The sequence below is a fragment of the Tinamus guttatus genome, unplaced genomic scaffold, assembly GCF_059628265.1.
Source record: "Tinamus guttatus ecotype Peru unplaced genomic scaffold, ASM5962826v1 Tinamus_guttatus_pri_ptg000656l, whole genome shotgun sequence".
Classification (NCBI taxonomy): domain Eukaryota; kingdom Metazoa; phylum Chordata; class Aves; order Tinamiformes; family Tinamidae; genus Tinamus; species Tinamus guttatus.
In genome coordinates, this window is record NW_028289190.1 from 480,951 (window position 1) to 499,764 (window position 18,814).

At 48.7% G+C, this 18,814-nt stretch overlaps 1 protein-coding gene across 1 annotated transcript in view; it reads left to right on the top strand.

Annotated features, from left to right (window-relative positions):
• The window catches only part of LOC104570729 (unconventional myosin-Vb), a 122,349-nt gene that overhangs the window by 83,999 nt on the left and 19,536 nt on the right, over window positions 1–18,814 (top strand). Inside the window, 8 exon segments of the mRNA XM_088536308.1 lie at window positions 355–591; window positions 6,728–6,812; window positions 7,077–7,160; window positions 9,372–9,434; window positions 10,108–10,229; window positions 11,196–11,333; window positions 13,089–13,151; window positions 18,486–18,725. Coding sequence (XP_088392434.1) covers window positions 355–591; window positions 6,728–6,812; window positions 7,077–7,160; window positions 9,372–9,434; window positions 10,108–10,229; window positions 11,196–11,333; window positions 13,089–13,151; window positions 18,486–18,725 — 1,032 coding nt within the window.

An 18,814-nucleotide genomic window follows, 5' to 3' on the forward strand; every position in this document is an offset into this window, starting at 1 on the left:
TGAAGTATTGCAAACCAACTGCATTCAGCAGCGCTGTGTGGAATCAGTGATAAAAGTGGAGCATTTTGTTTTGCTTACAAGCACCGGCAAACATTGCTTGCTTTTTGCCTCGACTTTGACATCAAACTAACAACTGCCCATGTAATTCCTACAGAAATATCGTTGCACTTTTGTTGAAGGTTCAAAATTGTTTGTAGCTTTGTCAGATTTAGCAGCATACATGTGGAAATGTTTGCTATCCAAAGTGTTTCTCTATGGGGCTCTGAGATGCTTGACTGCTGCCTTTGCAGTGCATGCACTGCTCTTGCTCACGGTCTTATTTTCTTCTGTTTCGGGGGGCCCATTGGCTTGCAGAACAAGGAGTACAAACTCCTGAACAAGCAGCTCTCCATGCTCACCTCTGCCCATTCCTCCAAAGTGGAAAAGCTCAAGAAGGAACTGGAGCAGTATCAGCAGTGTCATCAGGGTGATGGGAACCAGCCCATTAGCTTGCAAGAAGAGATGGAGAACCTCTGTCTGGAGCTAGAGAAAGCCCACAGAGAGAGGAAGGTGGTGGAGGACAGCTAAGTGAAGAAGGACCTGCTCAGAAAGGTACGTCACCCCTCGTGGTCTGGAGGTCTCTTCCAGATGGACTGAACTGGTGGATTTCTGCTGTTTTGGCCGTGGTGGCCCCAGCCAAGCAGCTGGTGGCTGCTGGTGCTGGTCCTTGCAGCTCTGAGACAGAGAGGCACTGTGCATAGAGAGGCAGAAACTCAGTGATTTTTAAAAAATTATTATTCTTTTTCTTTAACCAAACCAAGCCAGTGGACCTGCTTCAGTTCAGGGCACACTTCAATAGTCAGCTGCAGCGCCGACCCTTAGAGCCCCAAAGGATGCTTTATTTTGCAGGTGATGATGTTGCTGGGGAAAAAGCTGCTTCTCCTTGCTCTGGCTTACACATGCCCTTGGAGTGCTTGGGAGAAGAGTTGATTTAATGCCCAGCCAGGTGATGCTCTCCGAAAGCACAGGAGCAAAGCAAAAGCTTCCCCTTGCTTCAGAAGTGCCTACAGCAGAGCAAATATTATCTACTTTCCCTGGACAATAAATAGTTTAATTATAAAGCCTGGCAGTTATTTCCATTTCTAGGGAGTGCTGCAGACTCTCAGTTCTGCTTTAGCTCTCGATTACGGCCTCCGGGCATGGGGATGAGGAGGAGGACCAAAACGTGGCTTTGCTGCCCATGCCCTCTGTCCAGCCTCTTGAAAACACACTCATTCCACAGCTAGTGGAAGGATTGCTGTGAATGTTTTTTTGTACTGTAATTTTTTTCTGTAAAAATTGTTTTTTAAGCCAAAAGTCTACTGGAAATGGCTAGGAGATGGGGAGGCTTTGCAGTCTCTGAGCTAACTTTGCTACTGGCGGAAGAAAAATCCTTTAAGATTTTTCTTCTGGCTTTTCGTTCTCATTTTGGAATAATCCTTCTGATTCTCTATCATGATCAAAAATAAAGCATCCTAGAGGAGCCCCAGCACCAGTAATTATCCTTAGGGTTTTCCGTCATATATAACCCCCTTGTTTGGTGAGCTGGGATGACTCAAAACCTGGCTAAGAGCTTCAAAGGAAAATCCCTTCTCCCGAGATCAGGGACAGGCGGGAGCCACATTTCAGAAGTGGCTGGTGCCAGTGGAAATGTTTGGGAAGGTCTGGAGCGGACCTAAGTATGCAGCGCTTAACATCTTCCCTAGGAATTCATCTGGGCAGGCGCCGCTCTGTGGGGACTGCCATGTTTGAAGCACCTTCAAAAATCAGCTTAGGTAGAAACGTTTCCCATCAGTGAGATGAAACATATAAAAGGTACCAACGGGAGCAGCACTTTTTTTTTTTTTCAACTTGAGAATCATAGAATAGCATCATTGAATGGTTAAGGTTGGAAGACACCTCTAGATGTCATCTAGTCCAACCCCCCTGCACGCACAGGGTCACCTAGAGCACGTGGCACAGGACTGCATCCAAGCGGGTTTTGAAGATCTCCAGAGAAGGAGACTCCACAACCTCTCTGGGCAGCCTGTTCCAGGGCTCTGTCACCCTCACTGTTAAGAAATTTTTCCTTAAGTTCCTGTGGAACTTTTGGTGCTTCAGTTTGTGGCCATTACCTCTAGTTCTGTCGGTGGCCGCCAGTGAAGAGAGGCCAGCACCATCCTCCTCACTGCCTCCCTTGAGGTACTTGGACACTGATCAGGTCCCTTCTCAGCCTTCTCTTCTCCAGGCTGAACAGGCCCAGCTCCCTCAGCCTCTCCTCATAGGGCAGATGTTCCAGGCCCCTGATCATCCTTGTGGCCCTGCGCTGGACTCTCTCCAGCAGCTCCGCATCCCTCTTGTACTGTATCAGCTACTCCTCCCAGCTTCGTATGATCAGCAAACTTGCTGAGGGAGCACTCTGTGCCTTCATCCAGGTCATTGATGAATAAATTGAACAGGACTGGACCAAGGACTGACCCCTGGGGGACCCCGCTACCCACAGGCCTCCAACTGGACTCTGCACTGCTGATCACCACCCTCTGAGCTCTGCCATCCAGCCAGTTCCTAATCCACCTCACTGTGCACTAATCTATCCCACACTGCCGGAGCTTGCCCAGGAGGATGTTGTGAGGGACGGTGTCAAAAGCCTTGCTGAAGTCGAGATAGATGACATCTACTGTTCTCCCTTCATTTATCCAGCTGGTCATTCCATCATAGAAGGCTATCAGGTTAATCAAGCATGATCTCCCCTTGGTGAATCCATGCTGACTACTCTTGAGCACCTTCTTGTCCTCCACGTGCCTGGAGACAATGGCCAGTATCAGCCGTTCCATCACTTTTCCGGGGACGGAGGTGAGGCTCACTGGCCTGTAGTTGCCTGGGTCCTCCTTCTTGCCTTTTTTGAAGACTGGCATGACATTGGCCTTCTTCCAGTCTTCTGGCACCTCCCCCGTTCTCCAGGATCTTTCAAAGATGATGGAGAGTGGCTTACCTATGATCTCTGCCAGCTCCCGCAGCACTCTGGGGTGCATCCCATCAGGCCCCATGGATTTGTGGGTATCGAGTTTCCTTAGGTGCTCTCTGACCCAATCTTCCTCTACCCAGGGCAAGTCTTCCTCTCTCCAGGCTTCTTCTCTTGTCCCTAGGGCCTGGGGCTCTAATGGGCTGCCCTTGGTAAACACCGAAGCAAAGAAGGCATTCAGCAACTCTGCTTTTTCTGTGTTCTTCGTAACCAGGGTGCCCATCCCGTCCGCCAGCGGCCCTACATTTTCCCTGATCTTCCTTTTACTGTTCATATATTTGAAGAAGTTTTTCTTGTTATTTTTAACATCCCTTGCCATATTGTGTTCCAGACGTGCCTTGGCTTTCCTTGTCGCATCTCTGCATTCCCTGACAACGTTCCTGGATTTCTCCCAGGGGGCCTGTCCTTTTTTCCACATTCTGTATACCGCCGCCTTCTGCTTGAGCATTGCCACAAGCTCCTTGCTCATCCACGCAGGTCTCCTGCCCCCTCTGCCTGACTTCTTACACACAGGGATGCACTGTTGCTGGGCGTGGAGGAAGTGCTGCTTGAAAACTAGCCAGCTCTCTTGGGCTCCCCTTCCTTCTAGAGTTCTAGCCCATGGCATTTTTCTGAGGAGGTCTCTGAAGAGGCCAAATTTGGCCCTCCTGAAGTCCATCATTGCAAGGCTACTTACAGCCCTGCTTTTTCCTCGTTGGCTCCTGAACTCCACCAACTCATGGTCACTGCAGCCGAGGCTACTCCCCACCTTCACATCTCCTACAAGTCCCTCTCTATTTGTTAGCACGAGGTCCAGTAGCCCACCTCTCCTCGTCGGCTCCTCCACAACCTGCGTCAAAAAGTTATCGTCGATGCTCTGCGGGAACCTCCATGACTGTTTGGGCCTGGCCGTGTTGTCCTTCCAGTTGATGTCAGGGTAGTTGAAGTCCCCCCTGAGAACCAGGGCCTGTGACCATGAGGCAACACCCAGCTGACTACAGAAGGCCTTGTCAACCTCCTCATCCTGGTCAGGTGGCCTGTAGCAGACACCCACCACAGTGTCTCCCACATTAGCCTGCCCTTTAACCCTTACCCACAAGCTCTCAACTTGCTCATCATCCACCCCCAGGTTGAGCTCCATGCATTGCAGTTGCTCTCTCACATAAAGAGCAACTCCACCACCTCGCCTTCCCAGCCTGTCCTTCCTAAAGAGCACATAGCCTTCCATGGCAGCGCTCCAGTCATGTGAGCTATCCCACCATGTCTCTGTGATTCCAATGAGATCATGACGCTGGAACCGTACACAGATCTCCAGTTCGTCCTGCTTATTCCCCATGCTTCGTGCATTGGTGTACAGGCATTTCAGGGAAGTAACCGAGCCTGCAGGTTTCCCAGGAGGGGTGAAAGAGGACCCTCTATAATCATATCCTATCCTCACTTCCCCACTACCATACTCCCGCTGGATGCCATCTGACCTTGGCTGTGTGGTACTGATTGCCCTGGCTGTGTGCCACTCCCCTTCCCCCTTCTTGCCTAGTTTAAAGCCCTCCTAACCAGGTTGGCCAGCCTTTTGGCAGAGACATGTGCTCCTCTTGCTGAGATGGGTCCCATCATTCCTCACTAGCTGGTGGTCATCAGAGTCCCATGGTCATAGAAGTCAAAACCCTGTTGCCAAGCCCAGCGGCGCAGGCAGGTGTTAATCTGCCATATCCGCCTTCTCCTCCTTGAATCCATTCCCTTCGTTGGTAGGATAGAGGAGAACACTACCTGGGCTCCCATACCTTTGACGGCCATCCCTAGGGCTCTGAAGTCTCGCTTGATATCCCTCAGTTTCCCCATAGCATCAGTTGTACCCACGTGAAACGGTACAAGCGGGTAATAGTCAGACTCCTGGACAAGCCTTGGGAGCCTTTCTGTAACATCCTTTATTTGGGCTCCTGGCAGGCAACACACCTCTCTGGATGAGGGGTCCGGTCTACATATTGGTGCCACCGTGCCCTGCAGCAGGGAGTCACCCACGACAATCACCCGCCGCTTCTTCCGGGTGCTCCTTTTCTCCTTAGGGGGAAGCAGCCTCAGGGTGTGGACCTGACTGCCTCTCTGTAGACAGCCCCCTAGATGGGCCTTGGTTCATGACCTCCTCTATCTGATCCCCAAGTTTCAGGGCCTCGTACCTGTTGGATGTGGTCACTGGTGGAAGTGAGGTGGGCCGTAGAAGGGTTCTCCTGCCCCCTCGAATAGGGACCTGTTTCCATTGTTGTTCATCCCTTGATACTGTTAATTCTGCCCCCTCTGCCCTATGGCAAGAGGGTACTGGATTTACAGACTGAATTGGGGAGTTCTCTGAGTGGCTTTCCTGGGAAGACTGCAGAACGCAGCTCCCCCAGTCTATTTCTCTTTCACATTCCCTGATGGCCCTCAGCCTTTCTACCTCCTCCTTCAGCTCCGCCACCAGGCTGAGCAGGTCGTCCATCTGCTCACACCTAAGGCAGGCTGTGTTTTCACTACTCCCCGGTAACATGGAGAGGCTCAGGCATTCCCCACAGCCAGAAACCTGGACCGCTGCATGTTTCTGTGGCGGTTCAGTCTGTGTCGCCACAGTCTTCCTGGTGGAAGCTCTCTGCTGAGTGGAGACCATGGCTTTAGCCAATCTCCTGCTGCTGGAAGAGTCTGGGGAGAGAATTCTTTTCCACACCTGGGAGGAGACTCCTTGCCCCCTGCCTGCACAGAAGAGTTCATTATTGGTGCTTTTTCCATTAAGGAGTTGTTATAGCACAGTCCCATTGCACCTAGTCTTTGCTCTGATGGGATAAGCAAGGCAGGCTCTGTGCTGCCTCCTTGCATTGCAGGTCACTGTTTAATAATGTGTGTGTCTTGGTTAAATAGTACCACAGAAGGCATTGAAATTTTCGAGTACAGACAATTACAGGATAGGCTGCTGCCAGGTTCAGTCTCTGTGTGCTGTGGCAAGTAGCCTTGCTTTCCTTCATTTCAAATGAAAAGTCAGGAAAAAAGAAAAATAGTATTTAGTAGAACTCATTTCTTGCTGTTGCTAATTTTTGCAAGGTGTTAATAATTGATGCATGCGTGTCTCTTGTAGCCCTGTGCTTTACTCTGCTGTGGGTTTTTGAAGCAGCACGAAGGAGAGTTTTGTTAAAATGACTATTGCAATGAATCCCCATTGCATGAAGTGGGTACAAAACCTCAAAAGTGACAAAAAGCTTGAAATATTTACCAGTAGGCTTCCAAGCTGCTCCCGTGCACCATGTTCCTTCTTAAGTGATATGTTGCTTGCAACAACCAACAGATTTTCCGTTTATCCCTGACATCTCTGTTCCTCTTAATTTCCTTTAGCTGAAATCCTGGCTTAAATCCTGCAGGTTTTGTTTTTCTGGGCAGAAAGCTGCATTTGTCCTTTTCCTTGTCCTTGTCCTTTGTACCTTTGCTATCTCAGCCCCTTGCCATTCCCTTCTTGGATTTTGCAAGTTCGGCAGCGGCAGGACCTGCAGGTGCTTGGCCAGGAACTATTTGAGTCACCAGATCCACACGAGGAATATGGGGCAAAAAAACTTGTCGGAGTTGCTGCACGCTTCAGTCCGATATGCAAAGAATACCTGAATGGCAAAGAAAAGCTGAGGGGAAAAAATGCTTCCTGTCTTTGGCCAGGTGAAATTTAATCGTGGAGAAGAGTCTCTGCCCTGCATGCTAACACTCTGCCTTGTTTCGCAGCGCATATCAGATCTGGAGGAGGAGAATGCGCTCCTGAAGCGGGAGAAAGAGGAGCTAAACCACAGGACCCTGGGTCAGGCCCAAAGTAGGAAAAAGAAACCTGCAGGGAAAACAGTCTGGGCAAAGCCTCGACTGCCAAGGAAGCTCTTGTGCATGTAAGGGAATAAAATAAATAATAAAAATGTCTTGAAATGGGATGAATACCCATGGCACTTCTTAAATCCGAGTGTATTTCCAACCTCCACTGCTCTCTCTCACGAGTGGGTTTGTGATCACAGAGCTGCTTTGCTTGTGCTGGAAATTTAGGGATGAAGATTATATTTCACTGCTGTCATTTCTTATTTTAAAGATGAATTTGCTCAAAAAACGGTGGAGGAAAATCTGCAGATGAAGAAAGAGCTGAAAGAAGAGAGATTTCGGTACCAGAACCTGGTGAATCATAGAATCATAGAATGCTTAGGGTTGGAAGGGACCTCTAGAGATCATCTAGTCCAACCCCCCTGCATACGCAGGGACACCTAGAGCACATGGCACAGGACTGCATCCAAACGAGTTTTGAAGATCTCCAGAGAAGGAGACTCCACAACCTCTCTGGGCAGCCTGTTCCAGTGCTCTGTCACCCTCACTGTTAAGAAATTTTTCCTTAAGTTCCTATGGAATTTTTGGTGTTTCAGTTTCCGGCCATTTCCTCTAGTCCTATCAGTGGCCACCACTGAAAAGAGACCATCACCGTCCTCTGCACTCCCTCCCTTGAGGTATTTATATACACTGATTAGATCCCCTCTCAGCCTTCTCTTCTCCAGGCTGAACAGGCCCAGCTCCCTCAGCCTCTCCTCATAGGGCAGATGTTCCAGGCCCCTGATCATCCTTGTGGCCCTGCGCTGGACTCTCTCCAGCAGCTCCACATCCCTCTTGTACTGTGGAGCCCAGAACTGGACACAATACTCCAGATGTGGCCTCACCAGGGCTGAGTAGAGGGGCAGGATCACCTCCCTCGACCTGCTGGAGATGCTCTTCTTAATGCACCCCAGGATCCCATTGGCCTTCTTGGCCACGAGGGCACACTGCTGCCTCATGGTCAACTTGTCATCCACCATGACACCCAGGTCTGTCTCCGCAGAGCTGCTCTCCACAAGGTCAGTCCCCAGCCTGTACTGGTGTCTGGGGTTATTCCTCCCCAGGTGCAGAACCTTGCACTTGGCCTTGTTGAATTGAATGAGATTTTTCACCGCCCAGTTGTCCAGTCTGTCCAGGTCCCTCTGGATGGCAGCGCAGCCCTCTGGGGTATCGGCTACTCCTCCCAGTTTGGTATCATCAGCAAACTTGCTGAGGGAGCACTCTGTGCCTTCATCCAGGTCATTGATGAATAAATTGAACAGGACTGGGCCAAGGACTGACCCCTGGGGGACCCCGCTAGCTACAGGCCTCCAACTAGACTCTGCACCGCTGATCACCACCCTCTGAGCTCTGCCATCCAGCCAGTTCCTAATCCACCTCACTGTGCACTCATCTATCCCATACTTCCCGAGCTTGCCCAGGAGGATGTTGTGAGGGACGGTGTCAAAAGCCTTGGTGAAGTCGAGATAGACGACATCCACCGCTCTCCCCTCATCTATCCAGCCGGTCATTTCATCATAGAAGGCTATCAGGTTAATCAAGCAAGATTTCCCCTTGGTGAATCCATGCTGACTACTCTTGAGCACCTTCTTGTCCTCCACGTGCCTGGAGACAATGGCCAGTATGAGCCGTTCCATCACTTTTCTGGGGACGGAGGTGAGGCTGACTGGCCTGTAGTTGCCTGGGTCCTCCTTCTTGCCTTTTTTGAAGACTGGCGTGACATTGGCCTTCTTCCAGTCTTCTGGCACCTCCCCCATTCTCCAGGATCTTTCAAAGATGATGGAGAGCAGCTTAGCTATGACCTCTGCCAGCTCCCGCAGCACTCTGGGGTGCATCCCATCAGGGCCCATGGATTTGTGGGTATTGAGTTTCCTTAGGTGCTCTCTGACCCAATCTTCCTCTACCCAGGGCAGGTTTTGCTCTCCACCAGCTTCTTCTCTTGTCCCTAGGGCCTGGGGCTCTAAGGGGCTGCCCTTGGTAAACACCGAAGCAAAGAAGGCATTCAGCAACTCTGCTTTTTCTGTGTTATTTGTAACCAGGGTGCCCATCCCGTCCGCCAGCGGACCCACGTTTTCCCTGATTTTCCTTTTGCTGTTAATGTATTTGAAGAAATTTTTCTTGTCATTTTTAACGTCCCTTGCCAGATTGTGTTCCAACCGCGGCTTAGCTTTCCTTGTCGCATCTCTGCATTCCCTGACTACGTTCCTGTATTTCTCCCAGGGGGCCTGCCCTTTTTTCCACATTCTGTATACCATCGCCTTCTGCTTGAGCATTGCCACAAGCTCCTTGCTCATCCACACAGGTCTCCTGCCCCCTCTGCCTGACTTCTTACACACAGGGATGCACTGTTGCTGGGCGTGGAGGAAGTGCTGCTTGAAAACTAACCAGCTCTCTTGGGCCCCCCTTCCTTCTAGAGCTCTATCCCATGGGATTCTTCCGAGGAGGTCTCTGAAGAGGCTAAAGTTGGCCCTCCTGAAGTCCATGGTTGCAAGGCTACTTACAGCCCTGCCTCCTCCTCGTTGAATCCTGAAAGAGTATTCGAGGCTGGAGCACAGATATGACAACCTGAGGGATGAGATTACTATTATAAAGATAACAGAAATCCTGAAATTAGCCTTGTTTTATTTTGTCCGGGTCACAATGTTGACCATGGGATAACGTGGTCATAACATGGGATAACTCCCTAAACACTTGGCCGAACTGACATTATTTGGCACTGTAGACTGAAGGTCTAGGTTGAAGGCAGAGCACGTGCATTTCTGGAAGAAGGATGCTGATATTCCCAGCCTCCTCATTGCTTGCAACATAGAGGTTTCCATTCATCTTGGTAAAATCTGGCTTGTAGTTTTTTGGGTTTTTTTGTTTGTTTGTTTTTTAATTTGTTGGTGTCAGTGATGCTGACATGTCAAGTAGATATTGAATTAAAAGAAAATCTTCCAGATTTCAGAAGCCTAAGTTTTTCCTTTCAGCTTTGCTAAAATTTTAGTTTTGAAGTGTTGGAAGCAATGGGATAATTAGAGAAGGTCGCTGATTAGCTGGAAGGCTGTTTGGAGGAAGTCCCTTAGGGCACTGTAGGGAGCAGAAATCATGAGCATAGGTTTGCACCTTTACACTGCACCGGCATCTGGTGTCCCGAGCAATCTTTAATTCATGTGGAGTAATATTTAAACAAAGCTTCTGCATTGTTTTACATTTCATTTTGAAGGATTTTGGTTTAAGGTATTCCCTTCCTTAAAGCACTGATGTGTCTGCATCCCTTTGACAGCAATCTCCAGGCCACAGGAGAAAGCCGTCCAACCAAAGCAGCTTGGAGTCTGACTCCAATTACCCGTCGACATTGACCTCTGAGCTCGGGGACACCGAGGATGTGATCCAGCAAGTGGAGGTAGGGTGACTTGGACAGCTCACTCCCCATTTTGGGGACTGAGCACCTCAGGTCTTGCTCTGCAGGGAGTCCACGTGGGATGGAGCCTGGCATTTCCCTGGGGAAAATTGGCTTTTGTGCTGCAGAAATATCCTGCTAATTGCTTGCAAGCAATTGCAAGGCGGTGGTGTTGTAGCGCTTACTTACTTGTTGGGCCAGGTTTAAATAGGGCTCAAAAAATAATAAAAAGTGCTGCGTTGTGCCTGGGCCAGCTTAAAGGATTATGAAGATGTGCCCAAGCTGCAAGTGTTGTTGCAGTTATTAGTAGCACTGATGACAATATCTATATAGTGAGTGTCCTCCAGCAGGGTTATAGAGTCCGTTGCTTCTTGCCCCGAGCGTTTTCATTCCAGTCCATTTTTACGAATACTTTGCTGGCCAGTGCAGTCACTATAATCAACAGTCCCTCAATGCTGGTGAAGGACATCCTGTCAAGAATAATTAATCGAGAAACCCTGGGCAAAAGGAGAGTGATGATGCTTACATGTGGATAGGCTCCTTTTTGGACTCTGTTTTCATGAATTTGAGCTCATGCATCGTATGGATGGAGGATGAGTGTTCCTTGGGTCTGCCCTCCCCCTGGCAGGACTATACTTTGCTTTAGATATTAAAAGTGCCAATTAAAAAATAAATAAATGCCTGGTCGAGATTTGGAGCCTCTAACAAATTTATGTAGCTTGCAGAGGTGGGATCCGAACCGTCATCTGCTGTTTGGTTTGGTGATGTTACAATGAAAAGTCACTTGCAGCAGATCAGTGTAAAGTGGCCCAATGAAAGTGCTTCAGTGCCTGCAGCACAAGCTCCTCCTGGAGCTGGGGGTTGCAAAAATGTTTTGGATATGGGTGGTAGAGAAGTGTCTACTGGGTTTTGCATGTGGTTGTGAAACTCCACTGAGGTCTTCCCTCTTTTTTTTTTCCCCTGCTCCAGGAGGCTGGGATGGAGAAAGCAGCCATGGACACAATGCTCTTCCTCAAGCTGCAGAAGCGAGTAAGAGAACGCGAGCAGGAGAGGAAGAAACTGCAAACCCAATTGGAAAAAAAGGAGCAGGAAGGCAAGAAAGCCCAGGTAAGAGGTGTCTTTGTGCTGATGCTGGTGTTTCATGCTTGTCGTTGATTTTCACAGAATCACAGACTGCTTAAGATTGGAAGGGACCTCTAGAGATCATCTAGTCCAACCCCCCTGCACACGCAGGGACACCTAGAGCATGTGGCACAGGGTGGCATCCAGGCGGGTTTGGAAGATCTCCAGAGAAGGAGACTCCACAGCCTCTCTGGGCAGCCTGTTCCAGGGCTATGTCACCCTCACAGGAAAGTTCTTCCTCACATGGAGGTGGAACTTCCAGTATTTCAACTTAAACCGGTTACCCTTCGTCACTGGCCACCACGGAGAAGAGCTTGGCCCCATCCTCCCTACAGTCACCCCTCAGGTACTTGAATATGTTGATCAAATCTCCTCTCAGCCTTCTCCAGACTAAACAGGCCCAGCTTGCTGAGTCTTTCCTCATATGATAGATGCGCCAGTCCCTTAATCACCTTCATGGCCCTATGCTGGACCTTCTCTAGAAGCTCAATGTCCTTCTTGTCCTGGGGAGCCCAGAACTGCTCCCAATACTCCAGGTGCGGCCTCACCAGAGCTGAGCAGAGGGGCAGGATCCCCTCCCTCGACCTGCTGGCAACGCTCCTCCTGATGCAGGCCAGGATCCCATTGGCCTTCTTGGCCACGAGGGCACATCATTGCTGCCTCATGGTTAACTTGTTGTCAACCAGGACTCCCAAATCCCTCTCTGCGGAGCTGCTTTCCAGCAGGCCAACCCCTAGTCTGTCCTGGTGCCTGGGATTATTCCTCCCCAGGTGCAGGACCCTGCACTTGTCCTTGTTGAACCTCATGAGCTTCCTCTCTGCCCAACTCTCCAACCTGTCCAGGTCCCTCTGAATGGCAGCACAGCCCTCGGGAGTGTTGGCCACTCCTCCTGGTTTGGTGTCATCTGCAGACTTGCTGAGGGTGCGCTCTGTGCCCTCGTCCAAGTCATTGATGAACAAGTTGAAGAGCACCGGGCCCAGTACTGACTCCTGGGGGACACCACTGGCCACAGGCCTCCAGCCAGACTCGGCCCCATTTATCACCACCCTCTGGGCTCTGCCATCCAGCCAGTCCTCAATCCACTTCACAGTCCACACTTCCTGAGCTTCTCTATGAGGATGTTATGGGAGACTGTGTCGAAAGCCTTGCTGAAGTTGAGGTAGGCAACATCCACGGCTCTCCCATCGTCCATCCAGCCGGTCACCTCATCGTAGAAGGCTATCACGGTCATCAGACACGACTTTCCCTTGGTGAATCCATGTTGACTACTCCTGATCACCTTCTTTTCCTTGACATACCTAGAGATGGTCTCTAGGATGAGCTGCTCCATCACCTTTCCAGGGATGGAGGTGAGGCTGACTGGCCTGCAGTTTCCCGGATCCTCCCTCTTGCCTTTTTTGAAGACTGGAGTGACATTGGCTTTCTTCCAGTCCTCCAGTCCCTGAGGAGCTGCATGGGCTCTTTGTCCTTTCTGCATTTCTATGACCCTACTTTAGGGCATGAGAAGTGATGTTGCACTGAATTACCTGTAGTTTGAGTTGAACTGTCCTGGCAAAAGCTGGGTTGGGATTGGGTTTATTACTTTAGTGATAAGGGACATGATTTAGGAGAAGGATACTATTTGGGAGGGAGCTTCTACTTGTAATAGGTTATTTGCTTGGCCCATGGTGGGCTTTTTCAGCTACCATGCCAGTTTCCTAGCCTCTCTCAGACACAGATTTGTCCTTTTAATCCTCACAGGTAATCAAGACGAAGACTGAATTGGCTTCAGACCATTAAGATTTTGCATACAACAGCCTGAAGGTGAGGAACACGTACGTAGCACTGTCCCCTTTCACCTGCCTCTACCAACCGAATTACCTGAGAATGGTAATGAATCGAGCTCTCCTGTGCCTGGGTCTGTTGATGAGGGATCTCAACCATGCGGCACCATGAAAGCACCCATAGTACTTCTGCAGCAACCTGGCCTTGGGCCTCCAGCATGCCAGGACAGTGTTGTACAACATTGTCCAACACGGGCTCACTTCTTGGGAAGAAAACTTGATCCACCTCTTTGCCGGCTCTGCCATCTGGATCCTCCTCCTCTGGAGGAGACAGGTGGTCCTTCCACTCTGCACTCAAATGCTTTGGGTCTTCACTCTTACACCCTGCTCCTCCTTGGAGAACTGGTTTCTACTGGTTTCACTGGTTTCAGTGGTGCTGAGTCTATTTGGAGGCCTGTAGCTAGCGGTGTCCCCCAGGGATCAGTCCTCGGTCCAGTCCTGTTCAATTTATTCATCAATGACCTGGATGAAGGCACAGAGTGCTCCCTCAGCAAGTTTGCTGATGATACCAAACCGGGAGGAGTAGCTGATACCCCAGAGGGCTGCGCTGCCATCCAGAGGGACCTGGACAGACTGGACGACTGGGCAGTGAAAAACCTCATGAAATTCAGCAAGGCCAAGTGCAAGGTTCTGCACCTGGGGAGGAATAACCCCAGACACCAGTACAGGCTGGGGACTGACCTTGTGGAGAGCAGCTCTGCAGAGAGAGACCTGGGCATCATGGTAGACGACAAGTTGACCATGAGGCAGCAGTGTGCCCTCGTGACCAAGAAGGCCAATGGGATCCTGGGGTGCATTAAGAAGAGCGTCTCCAGCAGGTCGAGGGAGGTGATCCTGCCCCTCTATTCAGCCCTGGTGAGGCCACATCTGGAGTATTGTGTCCAGTTCTGGGCTCCACAGTACAAGAGGGATGTGGAGCTGCTGGAGAGAGTCCAGCGCAGGGCCACAAGGATGATCAGGGGCCTGGAACATCTGCCCTATGAGGAGAGGCTGAGGGAGCTGGACCTGTTCAGCCTGGAGAAGAGAAGGCTGAGAGGGGATCTAATCAGTGTCTATAAGTAAGTACCTCAAGGGAGGGAGTGAAGAGGATGGTGCTGGCCTCTTTTCAGTGGTGGCCACCAACAGAACTAGAGGTAATGGCCACAAACTGAAGCACTAAAAGTTCCACAGGAACTTAAGGAAAATTTTTTTAACAGTGAGGGTGACAGAGCCCTGGAACAGGCTGCCCAGAGAGGTTGTGGAGTCTCCTTCTCTGGAGATCTTCAAAACCCACTTGGACGCAGTCCTGTGCCACGTGCTCTAGGTGACCCTGTGTGTGCAGGGGGGTTGGACTAGATGACCTCTAGAGGTCCCTTCCAACCTTAAGCATTCTATGATTCTATCATTGCAAGGGTTTATTTTTATTTATTTATTTTTATTAGTGCAGACCTAAATGTCCAATCCCTGACCCTCTAACAGATATTGAAATACAGCTGACAAATCCAGGATGGAAATATGCTACCCAAAATAATTTCATACTAAACCACCTGACAGTAATAGCACCCATTTTTACCATCTGCATTATTTCCTCCTAAGGATGCAACAAAGCAGAAATTAGAGATGGCAAGGATTTATGTTCAGTCCTCTACACTAATACTAACACTAACAGCAGATGTCTAGAAGTAGCTTTTTGGGCACTTAATCCATTTAATTTTTAGTCTCTGGACATGGTATTTGTGTTGCATGTGTTAGACATCCTGTTTCTAGTTGATCCCTGCTGAGTTTCCTCAGTATCCCTGCACAGCTGCTGGAAGAGCAGAATGTCCAGGATTTGCTCAAGTGTCACTGGTTAAACACAGCTACGAAAGTTTAAAGGCTCTTGAAAATGTAAAGTGTAGCAGAGCAGTGTTTTGGCATGGGATACCTCGCAGGTTGCAAGTGCCAGCTTCTCAGATGGCTTCTGGAGTTCTGACGCTTGTGTGAATAAAGAAATGTTTTCTTTGTGTTTTAACCCTGGTGCACATTCAGATGAAAACGTTCATTTTGGCTTTTCCCACCTTCTACATTCCTATTTAGCAAACCTCCATAACTATCTCTCAATGCAGTTTCAAAAGAAGAGGGAGAGGGGATGCATTGCAAACTGCAGGGTTCTTTAATGTTTATCCTGAAACAGGTGGGAAATGCACTTGCAAAGAAATAGAGCTTCTCAGAATTTGCTGCAAGGCAGCAGCTTCTCTGTTCTGTTTCCCTTTGGAGTTGCATGAACCTGAGCTGAAGGTTGCAGCAAGGAGCTAAGAGACTGATTTAACTCAATACCATGCTCAGTAAGAAAGTTGATCTCCCTGGGAAAAGAGAGGAGCAATTGCTTGGAATGACGCAGTGAAAGGAAGCACCTAATCCTGCAGCAAAGCACCAGGTATTCCCTATGAGCAGCCAGCTGTGGCATTTTTCCACATTTGCATGTAGAACATCACCTAAAGTCGCAATCTGCAATGAAAGAGTGACTTCTAGCTAACTTTGAGTGCCATTTCTCCCTCCTTTCCCCAAGACAGCTGCTTATGGGAATATAGCAGAGCTCTGCCTCTCTTCTCTATAGTGTCTTTCTCCTGCTCATTTATATCTCAAATATTTATACTGCCTTTGGTTCCTTCAAGAGAATTGTGTAATTAAATTCTTTTTTTTTTTTTTTTTTTTGGTCAGGTTAAGACATTTAAAAAGTCGTTATCTTGTGGGATGAGGCTCAGGTGTCTGGAGTGTGCAGATAACAAAGGGTGGGCAGCTCAAGAGACAGGGAGTAGGGAACAGTGTTTTTCCATCATAGGGTTTCTCCATTCTCTCCATTTAGCGCATATGAAGCAGCAGAGCAAGAGTGTGAGATGACTGGGAAGCAGACGGAGAAATGTGCTGGGGAAAATCGGCTCTGCGGTCAGACAGATGATCTCTGGTGTCCACACAGTCTGCCCAGGGTTCATATTGGAGAAATATTCATATAAATATGTATAAATACAATAAACCATGTGAATGTAAATATATTTATAAATATATACATTCTAAAATATGCATAAAGTATAGAATTCAGTTTGGGTAAATAGAATCAATAGTGCTGGTAACTGGTGGAAATCATGTTTCATCAAGTGGTATCTACCCATTTTTCTGCTTTGGTTGAATAGGTTCACAGTTTTGTTGGGTGTAGAAGCATTTCTGGATGCCAATGCACTAGTAGCTGCCAGATGAGTGCTGGCAGGGATATTTGTGCTCTCTTAGCACAGGTTTGGCATCGGTTCCTTGTGCGTCTATCCTGCAAACCAGGCTGAGATGCTGTTTTGTGACATGCATAGACCTCTGTGCAGATGTTGCACTAGGGAAGTGTGTGTGTGTGTGTGTGCCAGAGTCCTCAGATGTTTCAAGAGGTAAATCTGAATTTTGGGCTTCTTGTAGTGCTGCTAGGGAATTTGATAAACTTGTTGGACTAATTAGGAATGTACTTAGAACAGGTGCAAGTTATGGGCCCTTTTGAAGTAGGCTTTTCAGTAGATGCTGTCCCAAAATGTGCCCAGCCAGGTGTTGAGTTAGCCATGAAGCAGGACATGTGAGGCAGGTTATTTGTTCTCTTGGGGAGATTCAGCTGGGAGATGTGTCCCTCCTTTATGCCTGTGCAGCAAAAGATTCATCTGTGAAAGATGTATTTTCTGGCTCTTTTTTTTTTTTTTTTTTTTCCTGGCTGGGAAAGTGGGAGCGGGCAAGAAAGCCCCAAGGAGTCTTTGCAGTGACTTTGACACTGGGACAAGTGTGAGCACAAGTTTGTGATATTTGCTCTGTGTAACTTCCCGAGTAGACCTGTGGGATCAGAGTGCCCTGCATGAACAGGGTGGTTTATCACAGCCCAAGCAGGAATCTCCCCTTCCGAGTTCAAAACTTTTTATTTTGGCATCCATATATTTGGAGATAGAGCTCGCATGAGCTAGGGGTTAGGTCCCTCTGATGGTCAAATCTCACCTCTTGTGCTCATTCCTCCTTATGCCATGGGTGGGTTCATTAATATTATAGAGTAAAATCTTGCCTTTTCCTAGAGAGACGTTAATGTCTGTCTGAAGATCGTTCCATGTCCATCAGGGAGTGCAGTGGGGTGAAGTGGTGATCTTGCTACAGCATCACTGGATATAGAGGAATTACAGGATCAAATTCATTTTTTATCCACCCCCCTCCTTTTTTTAATGACAGATGATATAAAGTGCCTGAAGATGCTCTGGCAGTGATGGTGTTTGTTCAGCTTGGAGCACACCATCTGTCCAGATGCCAGATCAGCTATTCCCTTCACACCTCTGCTGCAATATAGCATGCTATTTATAATTTGTAAGTGTTGGTAATTATACCACTGTTTGTCTATGGAAATGAGGCTTATGCAGCTGTGCCATCCGCACCCTACTTAAATTGCACATTTGTTTCAGAAATGGTGATTTGCTTCAGCCAAAGCCCATGTGAAGGCAGATATCCTGAATGAGTGGGATCAGAGGAGAAAAATGCGGAAAGAGTCAAAAGACAAGGCGGGGGAGAAGCACCCAGATTTGGGGGGAAAAGCTTGTGCTGTTGCAGACACTGGGAAGACCCAACCTCAAATCAGTTGCCAGTTAGTTTACCTCGCTTGTGTCTCAGGTTTTGGTGTTTTAATAGTGGGACCTGTGAGTTGTTGCTCCATCCCAATTTTGGCATTGCCAGCCTTGGTCCAGGTTCTGCCTGGGCTGTTTTAGCTGTCAAACTTCATCCAGCCTGTCTTCTACCACTGTGCTAAAGAAAACCAGAGATTTGGCCAGCTGGACAAAAATGGCCACACTCATGCATCGCTATCCCAGAAAAGGAGGTTGTCGAAAAGCCGAAGCGGGGATTCAGAGAGCTGTAACTCACCTAACTGGAAGTGAGCCAGGAGAAAGCGATGCATAAAATCAGTTCTCGTGGCTTCTCTGATGAAGAGCATGAAGGGGTTAAATGTCCTGGGATTTTTGCGGCAATCCCTTGATTGGGAAGGAACTAGGATGGAGAAGAAACAGATGTGTTCAGGCTCTCTAATTGCTTTGCGCTTAAAAATAGCAGCAGCAAGTAAGAATTCTCCCATGTGACACTTCTGTGGCATTATTATTAAATGGTAACAGGCTCCCGATTGCAGCTGGATAGGAACTGAGGTGCAGGAAGATGCAGAAATCGTTTCTGGCCTGGATCGATAGCAAAATCCCTGTGTTGGCATGAACTGCGTGGTCACCTGTGTTCATGGAGTTATGTTGGGGATGTAATAGGAACAGGCCAGTTTATCTAAGTGAGGTCACGGCTTGGTGTTTTACAGAGGCAAGAACTGAAGTCTGAGAACAAGAAGCTGAAAAATGAGCTGAACGAGCTGAGGAAAGCTATTGCAGAGTGGGTGACCCAGAACAACTACTCCAACGATATCCAGGACAGCTACAGGCTCTTGCTGAACCAGCTGAAGTCGGCCAACGAAGAGCTGGAAGTGTGGAAAGAAGAGGTCCTTATCCTGAGGACACAGATTTTGAAGGCGGCCCAGCAAAAAGAGACAGGCAAAAATATGGTAATTGAGAGTATCTCTTCTTTTCTCCTCCTTTGCTAGACAGTCACTATCTGCCTGAGTGATAAATAATGTTTCTGCTTTGGGAGGGC